The following is a 17782-nucleotide window of genomic DNA, read 5'->3' on the forward strand; positions in this document are numbered from 1 at the left end:
GCGTGCGTGCGTGCGTGCGTGCGTGCGATTCCTCTACAGAGACCACCAGCAGAAGGATCTGGTGAGTCAGTTTACAACATCTTTCATCAACTCATTCACTGTCACAGTAAATAAATCAAATTGTATTTAGCTAACTAATGCATCTAATACGTTATAACTAACTCTAACTAATGCATCTAATACGTTATAACTAACTCTAACTAATGCATCTAATACGTTATAACTAACTCTAACTAATGCATCTAATAACTAACTGTAACTAATGCATAATCTAATCTAATTTATGCATTTCGCTAACTAACGTGCAGAGCGGTTCTGCGCTCCGCTAGAGTCCGTTGAAAATAGCTTGCATGCTGGCTGACAGGGAAGAGATAAAGGCATTTAAACAATGCAATAACATGGGAGTGGACGGAGGCTTATTATTATCATGTGATTTCCTGCTAGAGTGACTCAAACGGTGCCTACAGACCATCTGCAGACCGCGGCCATGTTTCCATCAGAGTTTGGAAGCACTCGTTTTCAGTAACGCAACGTCCTGCTGCCTCCTGCATTATGTGCTAATTAAAAACAGGTGGTACGCAGCTGGGCTGTTGAGTTGAGTGATATCTAACGAGCACTTCCAAACTCCAGCACTTAGAAAAAGAATCACCTGCAAGGACAGAAAGTAGCTCATAACAACATGTCTACGGTGGATTTTTATGAAACAAACACTTTGAGGACAGAGAGAGGATAATTCAAGCTTTCTGTACAGCTGCAATGTTGGTGAGTTAGACGTTGTTTAATACAATCAGACAGGACTTTTCTGTTTGGATGAATGGGCTACCATTGGAAGTTGCACCTTGTTAGCACCTTGCCATTAACTTATATGGTAATGGCTGCGGTCTGCATGGAGAATTGGTTAGCGAAGAGCACTAGCGTAAAATACTAAAAAACAACTGCAGTCGTCAAAACACGTCCATGGCGGTCTTATTTAATACTAATTAAATGAAAATCATGGGTTGAATAAAACCCTGATGTTTTCATCGCCCGTGTTTATGGTTGTGATGAATAACGATGTACAAAAATGTATTGTTGTTCATTTGGAGGATTCTCTGGAGAAAGAGAAGAAGCTCCGCATGGACCTGGAGGAGGACCTGAAACGCTCCCAGGAATCCATCATGGACCTGGAGGAGGACCTGAAACGCTCCCAGAAATCCATCATGGACCTGGAGGAGGACCTGAAACGCTCCCAGGAATCCATCATGGACCTGCAGAGAGACAACAGGAAGCAGGAGGAGGAGATCAAGAAGTAATGTGGACCACAGCATGAAATGACACGTAGAAAAACCTACCCGTAGAATGACTAACATACTGCATTGTACTAGCATGACACTCCGTCTGAATTATTTTTTGCCGTTGCCAAAGCAGCAGTCTTCAGCGATTGGTTCACACCAACCAATCAAAATTGTAGCAAAGCAATTGACGTCGTTGTCAATCACGTGGCTAACCCGGTTGCTAACCAAACAAACACAGTCAGCGAGCGCTAGTAGCATGTAAACAAACACGGTCGGGTATTATTTCGGACGATGGTCGTTTCTGTAAAGAAACCAAACCATTTATCACAGGGAGATTTAATATCCAGATCGGTACGGTCGCACGTTACCGCAGTGGGGGCAGCCATGTGTGTTGAGACCACGTTACCGCAGTGGGGGCAGCCATGTGTGTTGAGACCACGTTACCGCAGTGGGGGCAGCCATGTGTGTTGAGACCACGTTACCGCAGTGGGGGCAGCCATGTGTGTTGAGACCACGCTGATGGCCACGTTACCGCAGTGGGGGCAGCCATGTGTGTTGAGACCACGCTACCGCAGTGGGGGCAGCCATGTGTGTTGAGACCACGTTACCGCAGTGGGGGCAGCCATGTGTGTTGAGACCACGTTACCGCAGTGGGGGCAGCCATGTGTGTTGAGACCACGTTACCGCAGTGGGGGCAGCCATGTGTGTTGAGACCACGCTGATGGCCAATCAGATCGCAGTGGGGGCAGCCATGTGTGTTGAGACCACGTTACCGCAGTGGGGGCAGCCATGTGTGTTGAGACCACGCTGATGGCCAATCAGATCGCAGTGGGGGCAGCCATGTGTGTTGAGACCACGTTACCGCAGTGGGGGCAGCCATGTGTGTTGAGACCACGCTGATGGCCACGTTACCGCAGTGGGGGCAGCCATGTGTGTTGAGACCACGCTGATGGCCACGCTGACCGCAGTGGGGGCAGCCATGTGTGTTGAGACCACGCTGATGGCCAATCAGAGTTGAGACCACGCTGATGGCCAATCAGAGTTGAGACCACGCTGATGGCCACGTTACCGCAGTGGGGGCAGCCATGTGTGTTGAGACCACGCTGATGGCCAATCAGATCGCAGTGGGGGCAGCCATGTGTGTTGAGACCACGCTGATGGCCAATCAGATCGCAGTGGGGGCAGCCATGTGTGTTGAGACCACGCTGATGGCCAATCAGATCGCAGTGGGGGCAGCCATGTGTGTTGAGACCACGCTGATGGCCAATCAGATCGCAGTGGGGGCAGCCATGTGTGTTGAGACCACGCTGATGGCCAATCAGATCGCAGTGGGGGCAGCCATGTGTGTTGAGACCACGCTGATGGCCAATCAGATCGCAGTGGGGGCAGCCATGTGTGTTGAGACCACGCTGATGGCCAATCAGAGTTGAGACCACGCTGATGGCCAATCAGAGTTTTGATGCAGACTAAGTGTGCTTTCAAACGGGCAGCGATGAACGCAGACGTTGTTGGCTGGATAACCACAGCTCTGCTCCAGGTCTGCTCCAGAGGGGGGCGCCACAACGCAAGGGTAAAAAAAGAAAGAAAGCTAAACAGAATCCAGGCTGGTGAGCCGTGGGCGTGTGCACGTAATGAGCACGCGCGCAACAATTTCAAGGGACCGCGCTCACGTAAATACGCTTGCGTCGTCGCCCATCGACTTCTTTGCGTGTACAGAAAAAATAAATGCAGCTCTTATTGAAAATGAATTACTAGGCGCATTAATCGCTGCCCGTTTAAATGGACCTTAACACTGCCTCAGGCGCGTCACGAAGATGCAGCTAAGAGTCACTTCCTGGTGTTTAACCCGCTGGTGGACGGAAAATGAAGCTTTTCCGTCCACCGCAAGCTTCATTTTCCATCCACCAGCTGTCTAAAAACCAGGAAGTGACTCCTGCTCTTAGCTGCATCTTGCATCTTTGTGACTCGACTGTCTGGGAGTATACGAATAGACAGAGGCACCAGACCTGAATCACCGGAACATCTGTTTTTTTTCTTTGAATGGCTAGCGATTCAGGGCTGGAGCCAGGCTAGTGTTCTGCTGTAGAATAACGTTATGATGTATTGTGGTCCACAGGAATACGGAGGAAATAACCTTTCTTCTGAATAAGATTGAAGATGCACAATCTTCTGTTCATCTACAGAAGACAATCAAAGAGAAGCAGGTATTTATTTTTCTCCTTAATTTAAAATCATTAATACAAAGTGTTATGACCCTGGCCTAGGGGGTGCCAATTAAGGACCATAGCAAAAGAAGAGGGTGTAAAATGATAAATTGTAATTATTAAAAATAATCTGAATGAAATAAACAACCTAGGAATACACAGATGTAATGTGGATGTAGAGTGTAGATGTAGTGTGGAAATCAGTAAGGTGAGTAGTGTAGTGTAGTGTGTACAGTAGTACTGTACTGTACAGCAGGGGTTCTCAACCCGTGGGTCGCGACCCCTCGGGGGGTCGCCAAAATATTTTAGGGGGTCCCCAAATTATTAAAAAAAATAAAAAATAAAAAATATATTTTTAAAAAATATATATTTTCACGATTTTTCAAAAATAGCAGACCTACAAGCTCGTAGCGCGCCACTCGGTGGCGCGCTATGAGCTTGTAGATCTGCTATTTTTCAATAGCTAAATTATAACAATGCTTAAAACACCAAAAGGGGTTCCCGCCCAAAATGGTTTAAGGTTATTGTAGCAGTCAATTTATATTGGGGGTCGGGAGGGGGCGGGGCGGGGGTCCCGAGACATTGCCAAAGCATTTCCGGGGGTCCCCGGCCAAAAACGTTGAGAACCCCTGCAGTACAGTACAGTACAGTACAGTACAGTACAGTACAGTACAGTACAGTACAGTACAGTACAGTACAGTACAGTACAGTACAGTACAGTACAGTAGTGTGTGTATTCACGAGTGGAATGTTTGTGTGTGCAACTTGGAGGTATTAGTAAAATGTTGAAAGAAGTGCGTGTAGGAGAGGTGCTAAACCAAGATCTCACACTGCTCCCCAAGTCCTAGGAACCATCAATAGAAATGCACCAAAAGCACAGTGAAGTTAGGCCTACATATTGAAATATACACAGTATATTTCAATAAGGAGTTAACCTAATATCATTGATTGATTTGAATTCCAGGCTCGTATTAAAGCGTTGCAGGAGGAGATGGAGGCTGAGCATGCTGCTCGTAGCAACGTGGAGAAGCAGAGAGATGACCTCCATCTGGACCTGGAGAGAGCTGAGAGAGACAACAGAAAGCTGGAGGAGGACCTGAAACGCTCCCAGAAATCCATCATGGACCTGCAGAGAGACAAGCAGCAATCTGACCTCAAGATCACAGAGCAGCAGGTGTTTTAATTTTACATGAATTCATGTCACTATTACCAGACAGTCTGATTCAAAGATTGATTGATTGAAATTTGTATTAACAGTTTGCAGAATTACACTTGTTTACAAGAGGGTCCAACTTCAATTCATTAAAACATTTAGAGACGTACAAATAGACACTTCTATATCGTCAAAGAACAGAACAGGAATTCATCATAAAGGAGGTAAAAAAGGGAAAAGAAACGTGAGGGGGAAGAGTGGTGGGGGGGAATGGGGGGGGGCGGGGGTGGAGATTCAGATTTTAAGGGGGCCAGTTTCGAATTGCAGCCGTCCGTAGGTGCCCTTTGAGAGCGGTTTTGAAGGAGTCAAAGGATTCGCATGTCTTAATGACTGTTGGTAGGGCGTTCCACATTTTGGTGGCATAGGAGCAAAAATAATCCCTTGTTTGTGCCGAATCTGGGTTGCACATGGTTTGTTGCGCTCCCTCTGGTGTTGTGGGGGAGGACTTCGTTAACATTAAGGAAGTATCTAGACAGGTAAATGGGTATCATAGTGAAGTATTTGGACAGGTATCATGGGTATCTTAGTGAAGTATTTGGACAGGTACATGGGTATCATAGTGAAGTATTTGGACAGGTATCATGGGTATCTTAGTGAAGTATTTGGACAGGTACATGGGTATCTTAGTGAAGTATTTGGACAGGTACATGGGTATCTTAGTGAAGTATTTGGACAGGTACATGGGTATCTTAGTGAAGTATTTGGACAGGTACATGGGTATCTTAGTGAAGTATTTGGACAGGTACCATGGGTATCTTAGTGAAGTATTTGGACAGGTATCATGGGTATCTTGGTGGTGTATCGAATCTTGTGGACCAGACCCATTGCAAGATGCTGTACTCTGTCGTCGACCCTAAGCCATTCCAGCCTGTCGAAGTGGGCAGGGGTGAGGTAGACAGTCTCTGGACAGCTAAGGACTTGCAGCCCAATAGTCAGTCCATGTAAAAAATGTTTTTATAGACTAAAGGAACGTCAAAAAGTAATACATGTCCAATAATATGTGTCTCGTTTAAGTGGCAAAATAGCAACATCTACTAATGTTCTGAACTACATGTATCTCCTAAGAATCACAATTCATTAGTGGAGGGAAACCACACAATAAATTCCCTTCAGTTCTTTCCCGTCTTCCTGAAAACTTGCTTAATATTTTCAAAACATTCTATGCAACCCTAGTTACTGTTACTTCCAGGTAGAGCTGGATGCGCTTATTTTTTTTAAGATATATATATTTTTTGCTATTTTCCCTTATTGATAGGTTATAGTAGCTTGACAGGAAAGGGGAGAGAGACGGGGGAAGACACGCAGCAAAGGTCGTCGGGCTCGGGACTTGAACCCGCAACCCGCTGTCAGGCTGGATGCCTAGCTAGGTGCCTGGACCGCTCAGCCGGCCCAGGCCTCGGATGAGCTTCTGGTCAATGCGGATAATATGATGGATTTGAATTCCAGGCTCGTATTAAAGATGTGCAGGAGGAGATGGAGGCTGAGCATGCTGCTCGTAGCAACGTGGAGAAGCAGAGAGATGACCTCCATCTGGACCTGGAGAGAGCTGAGAGAGACAACAGAAAGCTGGAGGAGGACCTGAAACGCTCCCAGAAATCCATCATGGACCTGCAGAGAGACAAGCAGCAATCTGACCACAAGATCACAGAGCAGCAGGTGTTTTTATTGTACATAAAGTTAGGCTGACCATACGTCCTCTTTCCCCGGACATGTCCTCTTATGGGGGCTGTCCGGGCTGTCCAGGACGGTTTCATTCTAGAGGTGTTCAAAATATGTTTTGAACTGTCATGTTTACTGAATGATGAAATGTATTGTTGTTCATTTGGAGGATTCTCTGGAGAAAGAGAAGAAGGACCTGAAACGCTCCCAGGAATCCATCATGGACCTGGAGGAGGACCTGAAACGCTCCCAGGAATCCATCAAGGACCTGCAGAGAGACAAGCAGCAATCTGACCACAAGATCACAGAGCAGCAGGTGTTTTAATTTTACAGGAATTTATGTCACTATTACCAGACAGTCTGATTCAAAGACAGTCTCTGGACAGCTAAGGACTTGCAGCCCAATAGTCAGTCCATGTAAAAAATGTTTTTATAGACTAAAGGAACGTCAAAAAGTAATACATGTCCAATAATATGTGTCAAGTTTAAGTGGCAAAATAGCAACATCTACTAATGTTCTGAACTACATGTATCTCAGGTTCAGGTTCAGGTTTATTTGTCATATGTATAAATAGTATAAATACAATGAAAATTATTTTGCTCAGAGAATTCTCAGTCTTACATACACAGGACATAGACAAACATCTATAGTGCAAAGAAAAAGACAAAAACACAAAAAAGTGCAAGTGGGTGACAATACAGTGCAATACAGTTCAAGGTCAGCTGTTTAGCAGCCTGACTGCCTGGGGGAAGAAACTGTTACTGAGACGGGTGGTGCGAGATTTGATGCTCTGGTAGCGTTTTTTGGAAGGGAGTTGTTTGAACAGGGTATTTGCGGGATGGTGTCTTTGATGATGTTGTGGGCTTTTTTCATACATTCATACATACAGTGGTGTAGATGTTGTGGAGACTGGGTAGTTCTGTGTTACCGATGATTTTAGCTGCTGTTTTAACGGTCCTCTGCAACCTGTTGCAGTCCCTTGCGGTCGTGTTACCGTACCACACTGTGATACAGCCAGTTAAGACACTTTCAATTATACAGCGATAAAAGTTCACTAGTCCTTTTGTACTTAGGCCAAACTTTTTAAGGCGCCTCAGAAAGTACAGTCGCTGCTGCGCCTTCTTGAGGATGTACTCGGTGTTGAGTGACCATGTGTCAACTATGTCGACAGATGACCCTTTGATGGAAATGGGGGTGTGGATACCTTTGGACTTCCTGAGGTCTACAATGATTTATTTGGTCTTATTGGTGTTAAGTGAGAGGTTGTTGTTATCGCACCATAGAGTTAGATCTTCTATCTCCCTTATTAAACCGATCACTGTGGTATCATCCGCAAATTTAATTATGCTGTTATTCCCACATCTGGCGACACAATCAAACGTAAACAAACTGTACAACAGAGGACTGAGGCAGCAGCCTTGGGGCGCACCGGTTCTGGTGAGAATAGTGGGTGAGCATCTCTCTCCTATGCGTACACACTGGGGCCTGCCTGTCAGAAAATCAAATAGCCAATTACAGATGGAGCTGCCCACACCAAGGCCACTGAGTTTCAACACTAATTTAGATGGTACAATAGTGTTGAATGCGGAACTGTAATCTATGAACAGTAGTCTGACATAAGAGTTTTTCTTTTCAAGGTGTACCAGGGCAGTGTGTAAAGCAAGAGAGATTGCGTCGTCCACAGATCTATTTGAACAGTAAGCAAACTGTAATGGATCAATGTTAGCAGGGATGATGCTCTTGATATAAGAAATAACCAATTTCTCCAGGCATTTCATGAGAACAGAAGTCAAAGCAACAGGTCGATAATCGTTGAGACAGGTAACAGGTTTTTTCTTGGCAATGGGCACAATTTTTTTTTTTTTTTAAACATAATGGCCCCACACACAATGACAGGGACAGGTTAAATATGTGGGTGTAGACCCATGACAGCTGGTTATAGTCTTTGGCCCCACACACAATGACAGGGACAGGTTAAATATGTCGGTGTAGACCCATGACAGCTGGTTATAGCATGTCTTAAGGACACACAATGACAGGGACAGGTTAAATATGTGGGTGTAGACCCATGACAGCTGGTTATAGCATGTCTTAAGGGACAGGTTAAATATGTGGGTGTAGACCCATGACAGCTGGTTATAGCATGTCTTAAGGTCTCGGTGTAGACCCATGACAGCTGGTTATAGCATGTCTTAAGGTCTCGGTGTAGACCCATGACAGCTGGTTATAGCATGTCTTAAGGGACAGGTTAAATATGTGGGTGTGGACCCATGACAGCTGGTTATAGCATGTCTTAAGGACATTAAATATGTGGGTGTAGACCCATGACAGCTGGTTATAGCATGTCTTAAGGTCTCGGTGTAGACCCATGACAGCTGGTTATAGCATGTCTTAAGGACACGAGAGGCTATTCCATCTGGCCCTGCGGCTTTATGAGCATTAACTTTTTTAAATGCTTTACTCACAGTCCTCTGCGTCACCTGTAGGTCCACCGCCTCAGGTGAGCTCTGCGGTAAAGACGCGGAGGTGTCAGTGATTGTGCCTGACTTGGGTTTATAGCCCGTAACTGCCTGCAGTCCGCTCCACATTCGCCGCGAGTCACAGCCGCTGTAGTTGTGTTCCAGTTTGTCCCTGTACTGTCCCTTTGCAGCTTTGATAGCCTTTCTCAGTTCGTACCTGGATCGCTTGTAGCGTTCGGCGTCCCCGGATTTGAAGGCGATGGTGCGCTCCCTCAGTTTAATGCGTATATCATTGTTAATCCATGGCTTCTGGTTGGGATAGGAGCGAACGGAACGTACCGGAATGCAGTTATCCACACAGAACTTGACGTAGCCGGTGACAGTATCAGCATATTCATCCAGACTCGTGGCAGAGTCCTTGAAAATGGTCCAATCTGTCGCGTCAAGGCAGCCCTGGAGTTTGGTAACGTGTTCTGTGGACCAGCACTGTACCGATCTCACTGTGGGCTGCTCACACTTCACTTTCTGCTTAAAGGCAGGGAGTAGAAGCACGGCCAGGTGGTCGGATTTCCCAAAGTGAGGGAGCGGTAGCGCTCTGTAAGCAGCCTTGATAGTGGAGTAACAATGATCGAGAGTCTTATTCCCTCTAGTTGGGCATTTGACATGTTGGTAATACTTTGGTAGCACAGTTTTCATATTACAGTGGTTAAAGTCCCCCGCCACAATTACATACAGCTCATCCAACGCCTCGGCTGCCTTGACTTCTGGCGGAATGTAAACAGCCGTTAGCAGTACACAGGGGAACTCCCTGGGGAGATAGAATGCTCTGCACCTTAATGTGAGATGTTCAATAAATGAACCTGAACCTGAACCTTCTAGCACTGGCGAGCAGTACTGTGAGGTAATAACCACGTCGGTGCACCAAGTGTCATTTATGAGGAAACAAACACCACCTCCCTTTGACTTGCCCGGTCTGTGCGGAACACAGAAAACCCCTCCGGTTGTATCGCCCTGTCGGGTGTGTTTGGGCTCAACCACGACTCTGTGAAGCAGAACACGCAGCAGTTCTTTATGTCCCGTTGTGAAGGTAAACGGCTGTGGAGGTCATCCAGCTTGTTCTTTATGTCCCGTTGTGAAGGTAAATGGCTGTGGAGGTCATCCAGCTTGTTCTTTATGTCCCGTTGTGAAGGTAAACGGCTGTGGAGGTCATCCAGCTTGTTCTTTATGTCCCGTTGTGAAGGTAAACGGCTGTGGAGGTCATCCAGCTTGTTCTTTATGTCCCGTTGTGAAGGTAAACGGCTGTGGAGGTCATCCAGCTTGTTCTTTATGTCCCGTTGTGAAGGTAAACGGCTGTGGAGGTCATCCAGCTTGTTCTTTATGTCCCGTTGTGAAGGTAAACGGCTGTGGAGGTCATCCAGCTTGTTCTTTATGTCCCGTTGTGAAGGTAAACGGCTGTGGAGGTCATCCAGCTTGTTCTTTATGTCCCGTTGTGAAGGTAAACGGCTGTGGAGGTCATCCAGCTTGTTCTTTATGTCCCGTTGTGAAGGTAAACGGCTGTGGAGGTCATCCAGCTTGTTCTTTATGTCCCGTTGTGAAGGTAAATGGCTGTGGAGGTCATCCAGCTTGTTCTTTATGTCCCGTTGTGAAGGTAAATGGCTGTGGAGGTCATCCAGCTTGTTCTTTATGTCCCGTTGTGAAGGTAAATGGCTGTGGAGGTCATCCAGCTTGTTCTTTATGTCCCGTTGTGAAGGTAAACGGCTGTGGAGGTCATCCAGCTTGTTCTTTATGTCCCGTTGTGAAGGTAAATGGCTGTGGAGGTCATCCAGCTTGTTCTTTATGTCCCGTTGTGAAGGTAAATGGCTGTGGAGGTCATCCAGCTTGTTCTTTATGTCCCGTTGTGAAGGTAAATGGCTGTGGAGGTCATCCAGCTTGTTCTTTATGTCCCGTTGTGAAGGTAAACGGCTGTGGAGGTCATCCAGCTTGTTCTTTATGTCCCGTTGTGAAGGTAAATGGCTGTGGAGGTCATCCAGCTTGTTCTTTATGTCCCGTTGTGAAGGTAAATGGCTGTGGAGGTCATCCAGCTTGTTCTTTATGTCCCGTTGTGAAGGTAAACGGCTGTGGAGGTCATCCAGCTTGTTCTTTATGTCCCGTTGTGAAGGTAAATGGCTGTGGAGGTCATCCAGCTTGTTCTTTATGTCCCGTTGTGAAGGTAAATGGCTGTGGAGGTCATCCAGCTTGTTCTTTATGTCCCGTTGTGAAGGTAAACGGCTGTGGAGGTCATCCAGCTTGTTCTTTATGTCCCGTTGTGAAGGTAAACGGCTGTGGAGGTCATCCAGCTTGTTCTTTATGTCCCGTTGTGAAGGTAAATGGCTGTGGAGGTCATCCAGCTTGTTCTTTATGTCCCGTTGTGAAGGTAAATGGCTGTGGAGGTCATCCAGCTTGTTCTTTATGTCCCGTTGTGAAGGTAAACGGCTGTGGAGGTCATCCAGCTTGTTCTTTATGTCCCGTTGTGAAGGTAAACGGCTGTGGAGGTCATCCAGCTTGTTCTTTATGTCCCGTTGTGAAGGTAAACGGCTGTGGAGGTCATCCAGCTTGTTCTCGTGGAGAGACTGAACGTTAGCGAGCAGCAAACTGGGGATCGGGGGTCTGGGGGGGGGGGGGGGGGGGGGGGCGGGGATCGGGGGTCTGGGGGGCCGGGGGTCTGGGGGGGGGGGGGGGGGGGTCTGGTAGGTCGTCCTGGTAACCTCACTAGCACGCCTCCTCGCTTCCCCCGTCTGTTTGTTGCTGCTCCGTGGCGGAGTATCCGCGTTGTTGTTGTTGTTGTTGTTGTAAAGTTATCTCGGTAAATACCGCGGCTTCCAATCGCTGGGAACATCCATTCTTATGTCCAGTAGTGTCTTGCGGTCATAAACAACAGTGCACGACGTACTTTGTGTGAAGACAGAGACATATAACATGAAGACAAACAATAAGACGAGAGCTGCTCTGAGCGTGTCGCCATAATACTGCGCCATCGTGCTGTCAGCTGTCAGCTGTCAACTCTGTACAATAAGGTTGGTTGGCCCTCCCTTGGCCCATCTCCTAAGAATCACAATTAATTAGTGGAGGGAAACCACAAAATAAATTCCCTTCATTTTTTTTTAAGATATATATATTTTTTGCTATTTTCCCTTATTGATAGGTTATAGTAGCTTGACAGGAAAGGGGAGAGAGACGGGGGAAGACACGCAGCAAAGGTCGTCGGGCTCGGGACTTGAACCCGCGACCCGCTGTCAGGCTGGATGCCTAGCTAGGTGCCTGGACCGCTCAGCCGGCCCAGGCCTCGGATGAGCTTCTTGTCAATGTGGATAATATGATTGATTTGAATTCCAGGCTCGTATTAAAGACGTGCAGGAGGAGATGGAGGCTGAGCATGCTGCTCGTAGCAACGTGGAGAAGCAGAGAGATGACCTCCATCTGGACCTGGAGAGAGCTGAGAGAGACAACAGAAAGCTGAAGAAATCCATCATGGATCTGCAGAGAGACAAGCAGCAATCTGACCACAAGATCACAGAGCAGCAGGTGTTTTTATTTTACATGAATATGTCACTATTACCAGACAGTCTGATTCAAAGACTCAGCTAAGGACTTGCAGCCCAATAGATAGTCCACAAAAATCCACAAAAATCTATAGCCTAAAGGAACATCAAAGAAGTAATACATGTTCAATAATATGTGTCTCGTTTAAGTGGCAAAATAGCAACATCTACTAATGTTCTGAACTACATGTACAGTATCTCCTATGTAAGAATAACAATTAAACAGTTCTACTGCGTAACCCGCGTTCCCCGCTATTTAATCCAATATTCTACGCTGCCGAGATTGTTTTATTACCTTTAGAGCATAACGCTGTATTTTCAGCTTTCAACCACGAAAATCCGGCGAAGAATGGTCCATTGGTTTGTTATGATCAGAAGCACCAGCGGCCATGACAATGAAACGAAACCACAGAGCAGAGCAAGTTGTAGTCCAAACAAACGGCCCGTCCACTTGCATTGGGCTCAATTTCCCAGAAGCCCTAGCAGCCCAGAGGATGACTTGATTTCCGGTTTCGTCATCATAACGCGACGGCCTCGTCACCAGGTCCGGGACAAATCCGTTGTTACTTTATATTATTTTAAAACGGTGAATTAAACGCATTAAACTAAATAGCGGGTTTAGCGTGTTACGCACCGTGGTGGAACCCTGGATTAAACAATTTAAAGCCCTGAAAGTGTTAATTAGTGGAGGGAAACCACAACATAAAACCCCTTCCGTTTTTTCCCCCGACTTCCTGAAAACTTGCTTAATATTTTCAAAACGTTCTATGGAAACCTAGTTAGTAACTAGGTTTGTTTAACCGTTTAAACTTGGATTTTCTTGGCCGTTCCTAAGTTTAAATTAGTTTAGCACGCTAGTAGCTCTTCACCTTCTGGGTTCATTGTGCAGAAAAGGGTAAGAAACGTTCCTTTTGGAAACCATGCGCCGTTTCTGAACCGTGGTGGGAGCTGCCGTGGGTGTGACCTCATCTCAGAGCTACAGAATGAGTGTAGGGACTGAGGGAACATATTGGGGCTACAGAATGAGTGTAGGGACTGAGGGGACATATTGGAGCTACAGAATGAGTGTAGGGACTGAGGGAACATATTGGGGCTACAGAATGAGTGTAGGGACTGAGGGGACATATTGAGTGTAGGGACTGAGGGGACATATTGGAGCTACAGAATGAGTGTAGGGACTGAGGGAACATATTGGGGCTACAGAATGAGTGTAGGGACTGAGGGAACATATTGGGGAGCTACAGAATGAGTGTAGGGACTGAGGGAACATATTGGAGCTACAGAATGAGTGTAGGGACTGAGGGAACATATTGGAGCTACAGAATGAGTGTAGGGACTGAGGGGACAGAATGAGTGTAGGGACTGAGGGGACAGAATGAGTGTAGGGACTGAGGGGACATATTGGGGAGCTACAGAATGAGTGTAGGGACTGAGGGAACATATTGGGGAGCTACAGAATGAGTGTAGGGACTGAGGGAACATATTGGGGCTACAGAATGAGTGTAGGGACTGAGGGGACAGAATGAGTGTAGGGACTGAGGGGACAGAATGAGTGTAGGGACTGAGGGAACATATTGGGGCTACAGAATGAGTGTAGGGACTGAGGGGACATATTGGGGAGCTACAGAATGAGTGTAGGGACTGAGGGAACATATTGGAGCTACAGAATGAGTGTAGGGACTGAGGGGACATATTGGGGAGCTACAGAATGAGTGTAGGGACTGAGGGAACATATTGGAGCTACAGAATGAGTGTAGGGACTGAGGGGACATATTGGGGAGCTACAGAATGAGTGTAGGGACTGAGGGGACAGAATGAGTGTAGGGACTGAGGGGACATAATGAGTGTAGGGACTGAGGGAACATATTGGAGCTACAGAATGAGTGTAGGGACTGAGGGAACATATTGGGGCTACAGAATGAGTGTAGGGACTGAGGGGACATATTGAGTGTAGGGACTGACTAACCTCTGTAGGGACTGACTAACCTCTGTAGGGACTGACTGACCTCTCTCCTATGCATCCTCCTCACGCAGGTTGCCCCATGCAACAGGGCAATGTTTATCTACGTCACTGGTTACCAACGTTGTGTCTGAGGACCACCAGGGTAACAAATGGACCCTTTCGGGTCTGTAACTCTGAGAGTGTAACACATGGAACCAAATGGACCCTTACGGGTCTGTGACTCTGAGAGTGTAACACATGGAACCAAATGGACCCTTACGGGTCTGTGACTCTGAGAGTGTAACACATGGAACCAAATGGACCCTTACGGGTCTGTAACTCTGAGAGTGTAACACGTGGAACCAAACAGACCCTTACGGGTCTGTGACTCTGAGAGTGTAACACGTGGAACCAAATGGACCCTTAAGGGTCTGAGTGTAACACGTGGAACCAAATGGACCCTTACGGGTCTGTGACTCTGAGAGTGTAACACGTGGAACCAAATGGACCCTTACGGGTCTGTGACTCTGAGAGTGTAACACGTGGAACCAAATGGACCCTTACGGGTCTGTGACTCTGAGAGTGTAACACGTGGAACCAAATGGACCCTTACGGGTCTGTGACTCTGAGAGTGTAACACATGGAACCAAATGGACCCTTACGGGTCTGTGACTCTGAGAGTAACACATGGAACCAAATGGACCCTTACGGGTCTGTGACTCTGAGAGTAACACATGGAACCAAATGGACCCTTACGGGTCTGTGGCTCTGAGAGTAACACATGGAACCAAATGGACCCTTACGGGTCTGTGACTCTGAGAGTAACACATGGAACCAAATGGACCCTTACGGGTCTGTGACTCTGAGAGTGTAACACATGGAACCAAATGGACCCTTACGGGTCTGTGACTCTGAGAGTGTAACACATGGAACCAAATGGACCCTTACGGGTCTGTGACTCTGAGAGTGTAACACATGGAACCAAATGGACCCTTACGGGTCTGTGACTCTGAGAGTGTAACACATGGAACCAAATGGACCCTTACGGGTCTTTGACTCTGAGAGTGTAACACATGGAACCAAATGGACCCTTACGGGTTAATTTGGTTCCATGCATTTTTACACTCTGAGAGTTTAATTAACACTGAGCATTTTTAAGCTTAGATTGGGGACCCAGAGATTTAAATAATGTATGTATATCAACTGGGGGTCCATGGTGTAATTTATATCAACTGGGGGTCCATGGTCTAATTTATACCAACTGGGGGTCCATGGTGTAATTTATACCAACTGGGGGTCCATGGTCTAATTTATACCAACTGGGGGTCCATGGTCTAATTTATACCAACTGGGGGTCCATGGTCTAATTTATACCAACTGGGGGTCCATGGTGTAATTTATACCAACTGGGGGTCCATGGTCTAATTTATACCAACTGGGGGTCCATGGTCTAATTTATACCAACTGGGGGTCCATGGTGTAATTTATACCAACTGGGGGTCCATGGTGTAATTTATACCAACTGGGGGTCCATGGTGTAATTTATACCAACTTGGGGTCCATGGTCTAATTTATACCAACTGGGGGTCCATGGTCTAATTTATACCAACTGGGGGTCCATGGTGTAATTTATACCAACTTGGGGTCCATGGTCTAATTTATACCAACTGGGGGTCCATGGTGTAATTTATACCAACTGGGGGTCCATGGTCTAATTTATACCAACTGGGGGTCCTCTAAATGCACAACGTTGAGAATCACTGAGTAAGAGTAATAAGTACGAGTAAATTAATATTTTCATAAATTCATCTATAATATCATTGATTTGAATTAAAGGCTCGTATTAAAGAACTGGAGGAAGCAGAAGCAAGGAGAAGATATGCAGTGAATGTGACTCTGGATCCTGATACAGCAACTCCTACGCTCATCCTGTCTGACGATGGAAAACAAGTGAGTCATGGAAACATAAGGAAGAATCTCCCAGACAACAAAGAGAGATTCTCTTATTGTGTCAGTGTCTTAGGAAAACAAGGATTCTCCTCAGGCAGGTTTTACTTTGAGGTCCAGGTTAAAAGGAAGACTAAGTGGGATCTAGGAGTGGCCAGAGAGTCCATCAACAGGAAGGGATCGATCACACTGACCCCCAACAATGGTTACTGGACTATAGGGTTGGAGAATGGAAATGAGTACGAGGGTAATGCTGACCCTCCTGTCCTCCTCCCTGTAAGAGAGAAGCTCCAGACAGTGGGAGTGTTTGTGGATTATGAGGAGGGTCTGGTCTCCTTTTATGATGTGGAGGCCAGAGTTCGCCTCTACTCTTTCACTGGCTGCTCCTTCACTGAGAGACTATATCCATTCTTCAGTCCCTGTTTTAATGATGGTGGTACAAACTCTGCTCCTCTGATCATCCTGTGATCACAGAGTTATTTTGAGCGGTGCTCGATGCTCCGACGCACGTCTTTGTTGTTGCGTGTCGATTCCTTATGACTCCTCCCCCTGTGATGTCACGTGGGCAGTGGTGGAAAAAAGTACCCACATTGTTTTACTACTTAATAAGTAAAAGTACCAATACTGCAATGTAGAACTACTCTGCTACTGAGTAAACGTCAATATGGACTTGAGTAAGTACAGTACAGTACAGTACAGTACAGTACAGTACAGTACAGTACAGTACAGTACAGTACAGTACAGTACAGTACAGTACAGTACAGTACAGTATTGGCTTCAAAATGTACTTAAAGTACCAAAAGTAAAAGTACTCATTATGCAGAATGTCCCATTTCACACCTTTTCAAATGTATACGTTTTCTTTTTCTTTTCGCAACACATTGTGAGCTTGTAGATCTGATATTTTCGCAACACATTGTGAGCTTGTAGATCTGATATTTTCGCAACACATTGTGAGCTTGTAGATCTGATATTTTCGCAACACATTGTGAGCTTGTAGATCTGATATTTTCGCAACACATTGTGAGCTTGTAGATCTGATATTTTCGCAACACATTGTGAGCTTGTAGATCTGATATTTTCGCAACACATTGTGAGCTTGTAGATCTGATATTTTCGCAACACATTGTGAGCTTGTAGATCTGATATTTTCGCAACACATTGTGAGCTTGTAGATCTGATATTTTCGCAACACATTGTGAGCTTGTAGATCTGATATTTTCGCAACACATTGTGAGCTTGTAGATCTGATATTTTCGCAACACATTGTGAGCTTGTAGATCTGATATTTTCGCAACACATTGTGAGCTTGTAGATCTGATATTTTCGCAACACATTGTGAGCTTGTAGATCTGATATTTTCGCAACACATTGTGAGCTTGTAGATCTGATATTTTCGCAACACATTGTGAGCTTGTAGATCTGATATTTTTGCAACACATTGTGAGCTTGTAGATCTGATATTTTTGCAACACATTGTGAGCTTGTAGATCTGATATTTTTCA

General features: G+C 46.1%; 1 protein-coding gene across 3 annotated transcripts in view; it reads left to right on the forward strand.

The window, feature by feature from the left end:
* LOC306918413 (uncharacterized protein) overlaps positions 1 to 17119 on the forward strand; it is a 42838-nt gene extending 25719 nt beyond the window's left edge. For 2 of the 3 annotated variants that reach the window (XM_079531316.1, XM_079531318.1), the window contains 8 exons: positions 40 to 61; positions 1086 to 1288; positions 3391 to 3478; positions 4443 to 4652; positions 6138 to 6347; positions 6520 to 6666; positions 12183 to 12371; positions 16167 to 17119. In XM_079531316.1, the coding sequence (XP_079387442.1) occupies positions 40 to 61; positions 1086 to 1288; positions 3391 to 3478; positions 4443 to 4652; positions 6138 to 6347; positions 6520 to 6666; positions 12183 to 12371; positions 16167 to 16745 (1648 nt within the window). In that variant the 3' untranslated portion in view covers positions 16746 to 17119. The remainder of the gene's footprint in view (positions 1 to 39; positions 62 to 1085; positions 1289 to 3390; positions 3479 to 4442; positions 4653 to 6137; positions 6348 to 6519; positions 6667 to 12182; positions 12372 to 16166) is intronic. The other variant, XM_079531317.1, reaches the window with a different exon arrangement.
* Positions 17120 to 17782: the final 663 nt, after the last annotated feature.

This window comes from Electrona antarctica (genome assembly GCF_951216825.1).
Source record: "Electrona antarctica genome assembly, contig: scaffold_104, whole genome shotgun sequence".
Lineage (NCBI taxonomy): Eukaryota > Metazoa > Chordata > Actinopteri > Myctophiformes > Myctophidae > Electrona > Electrona antarctica.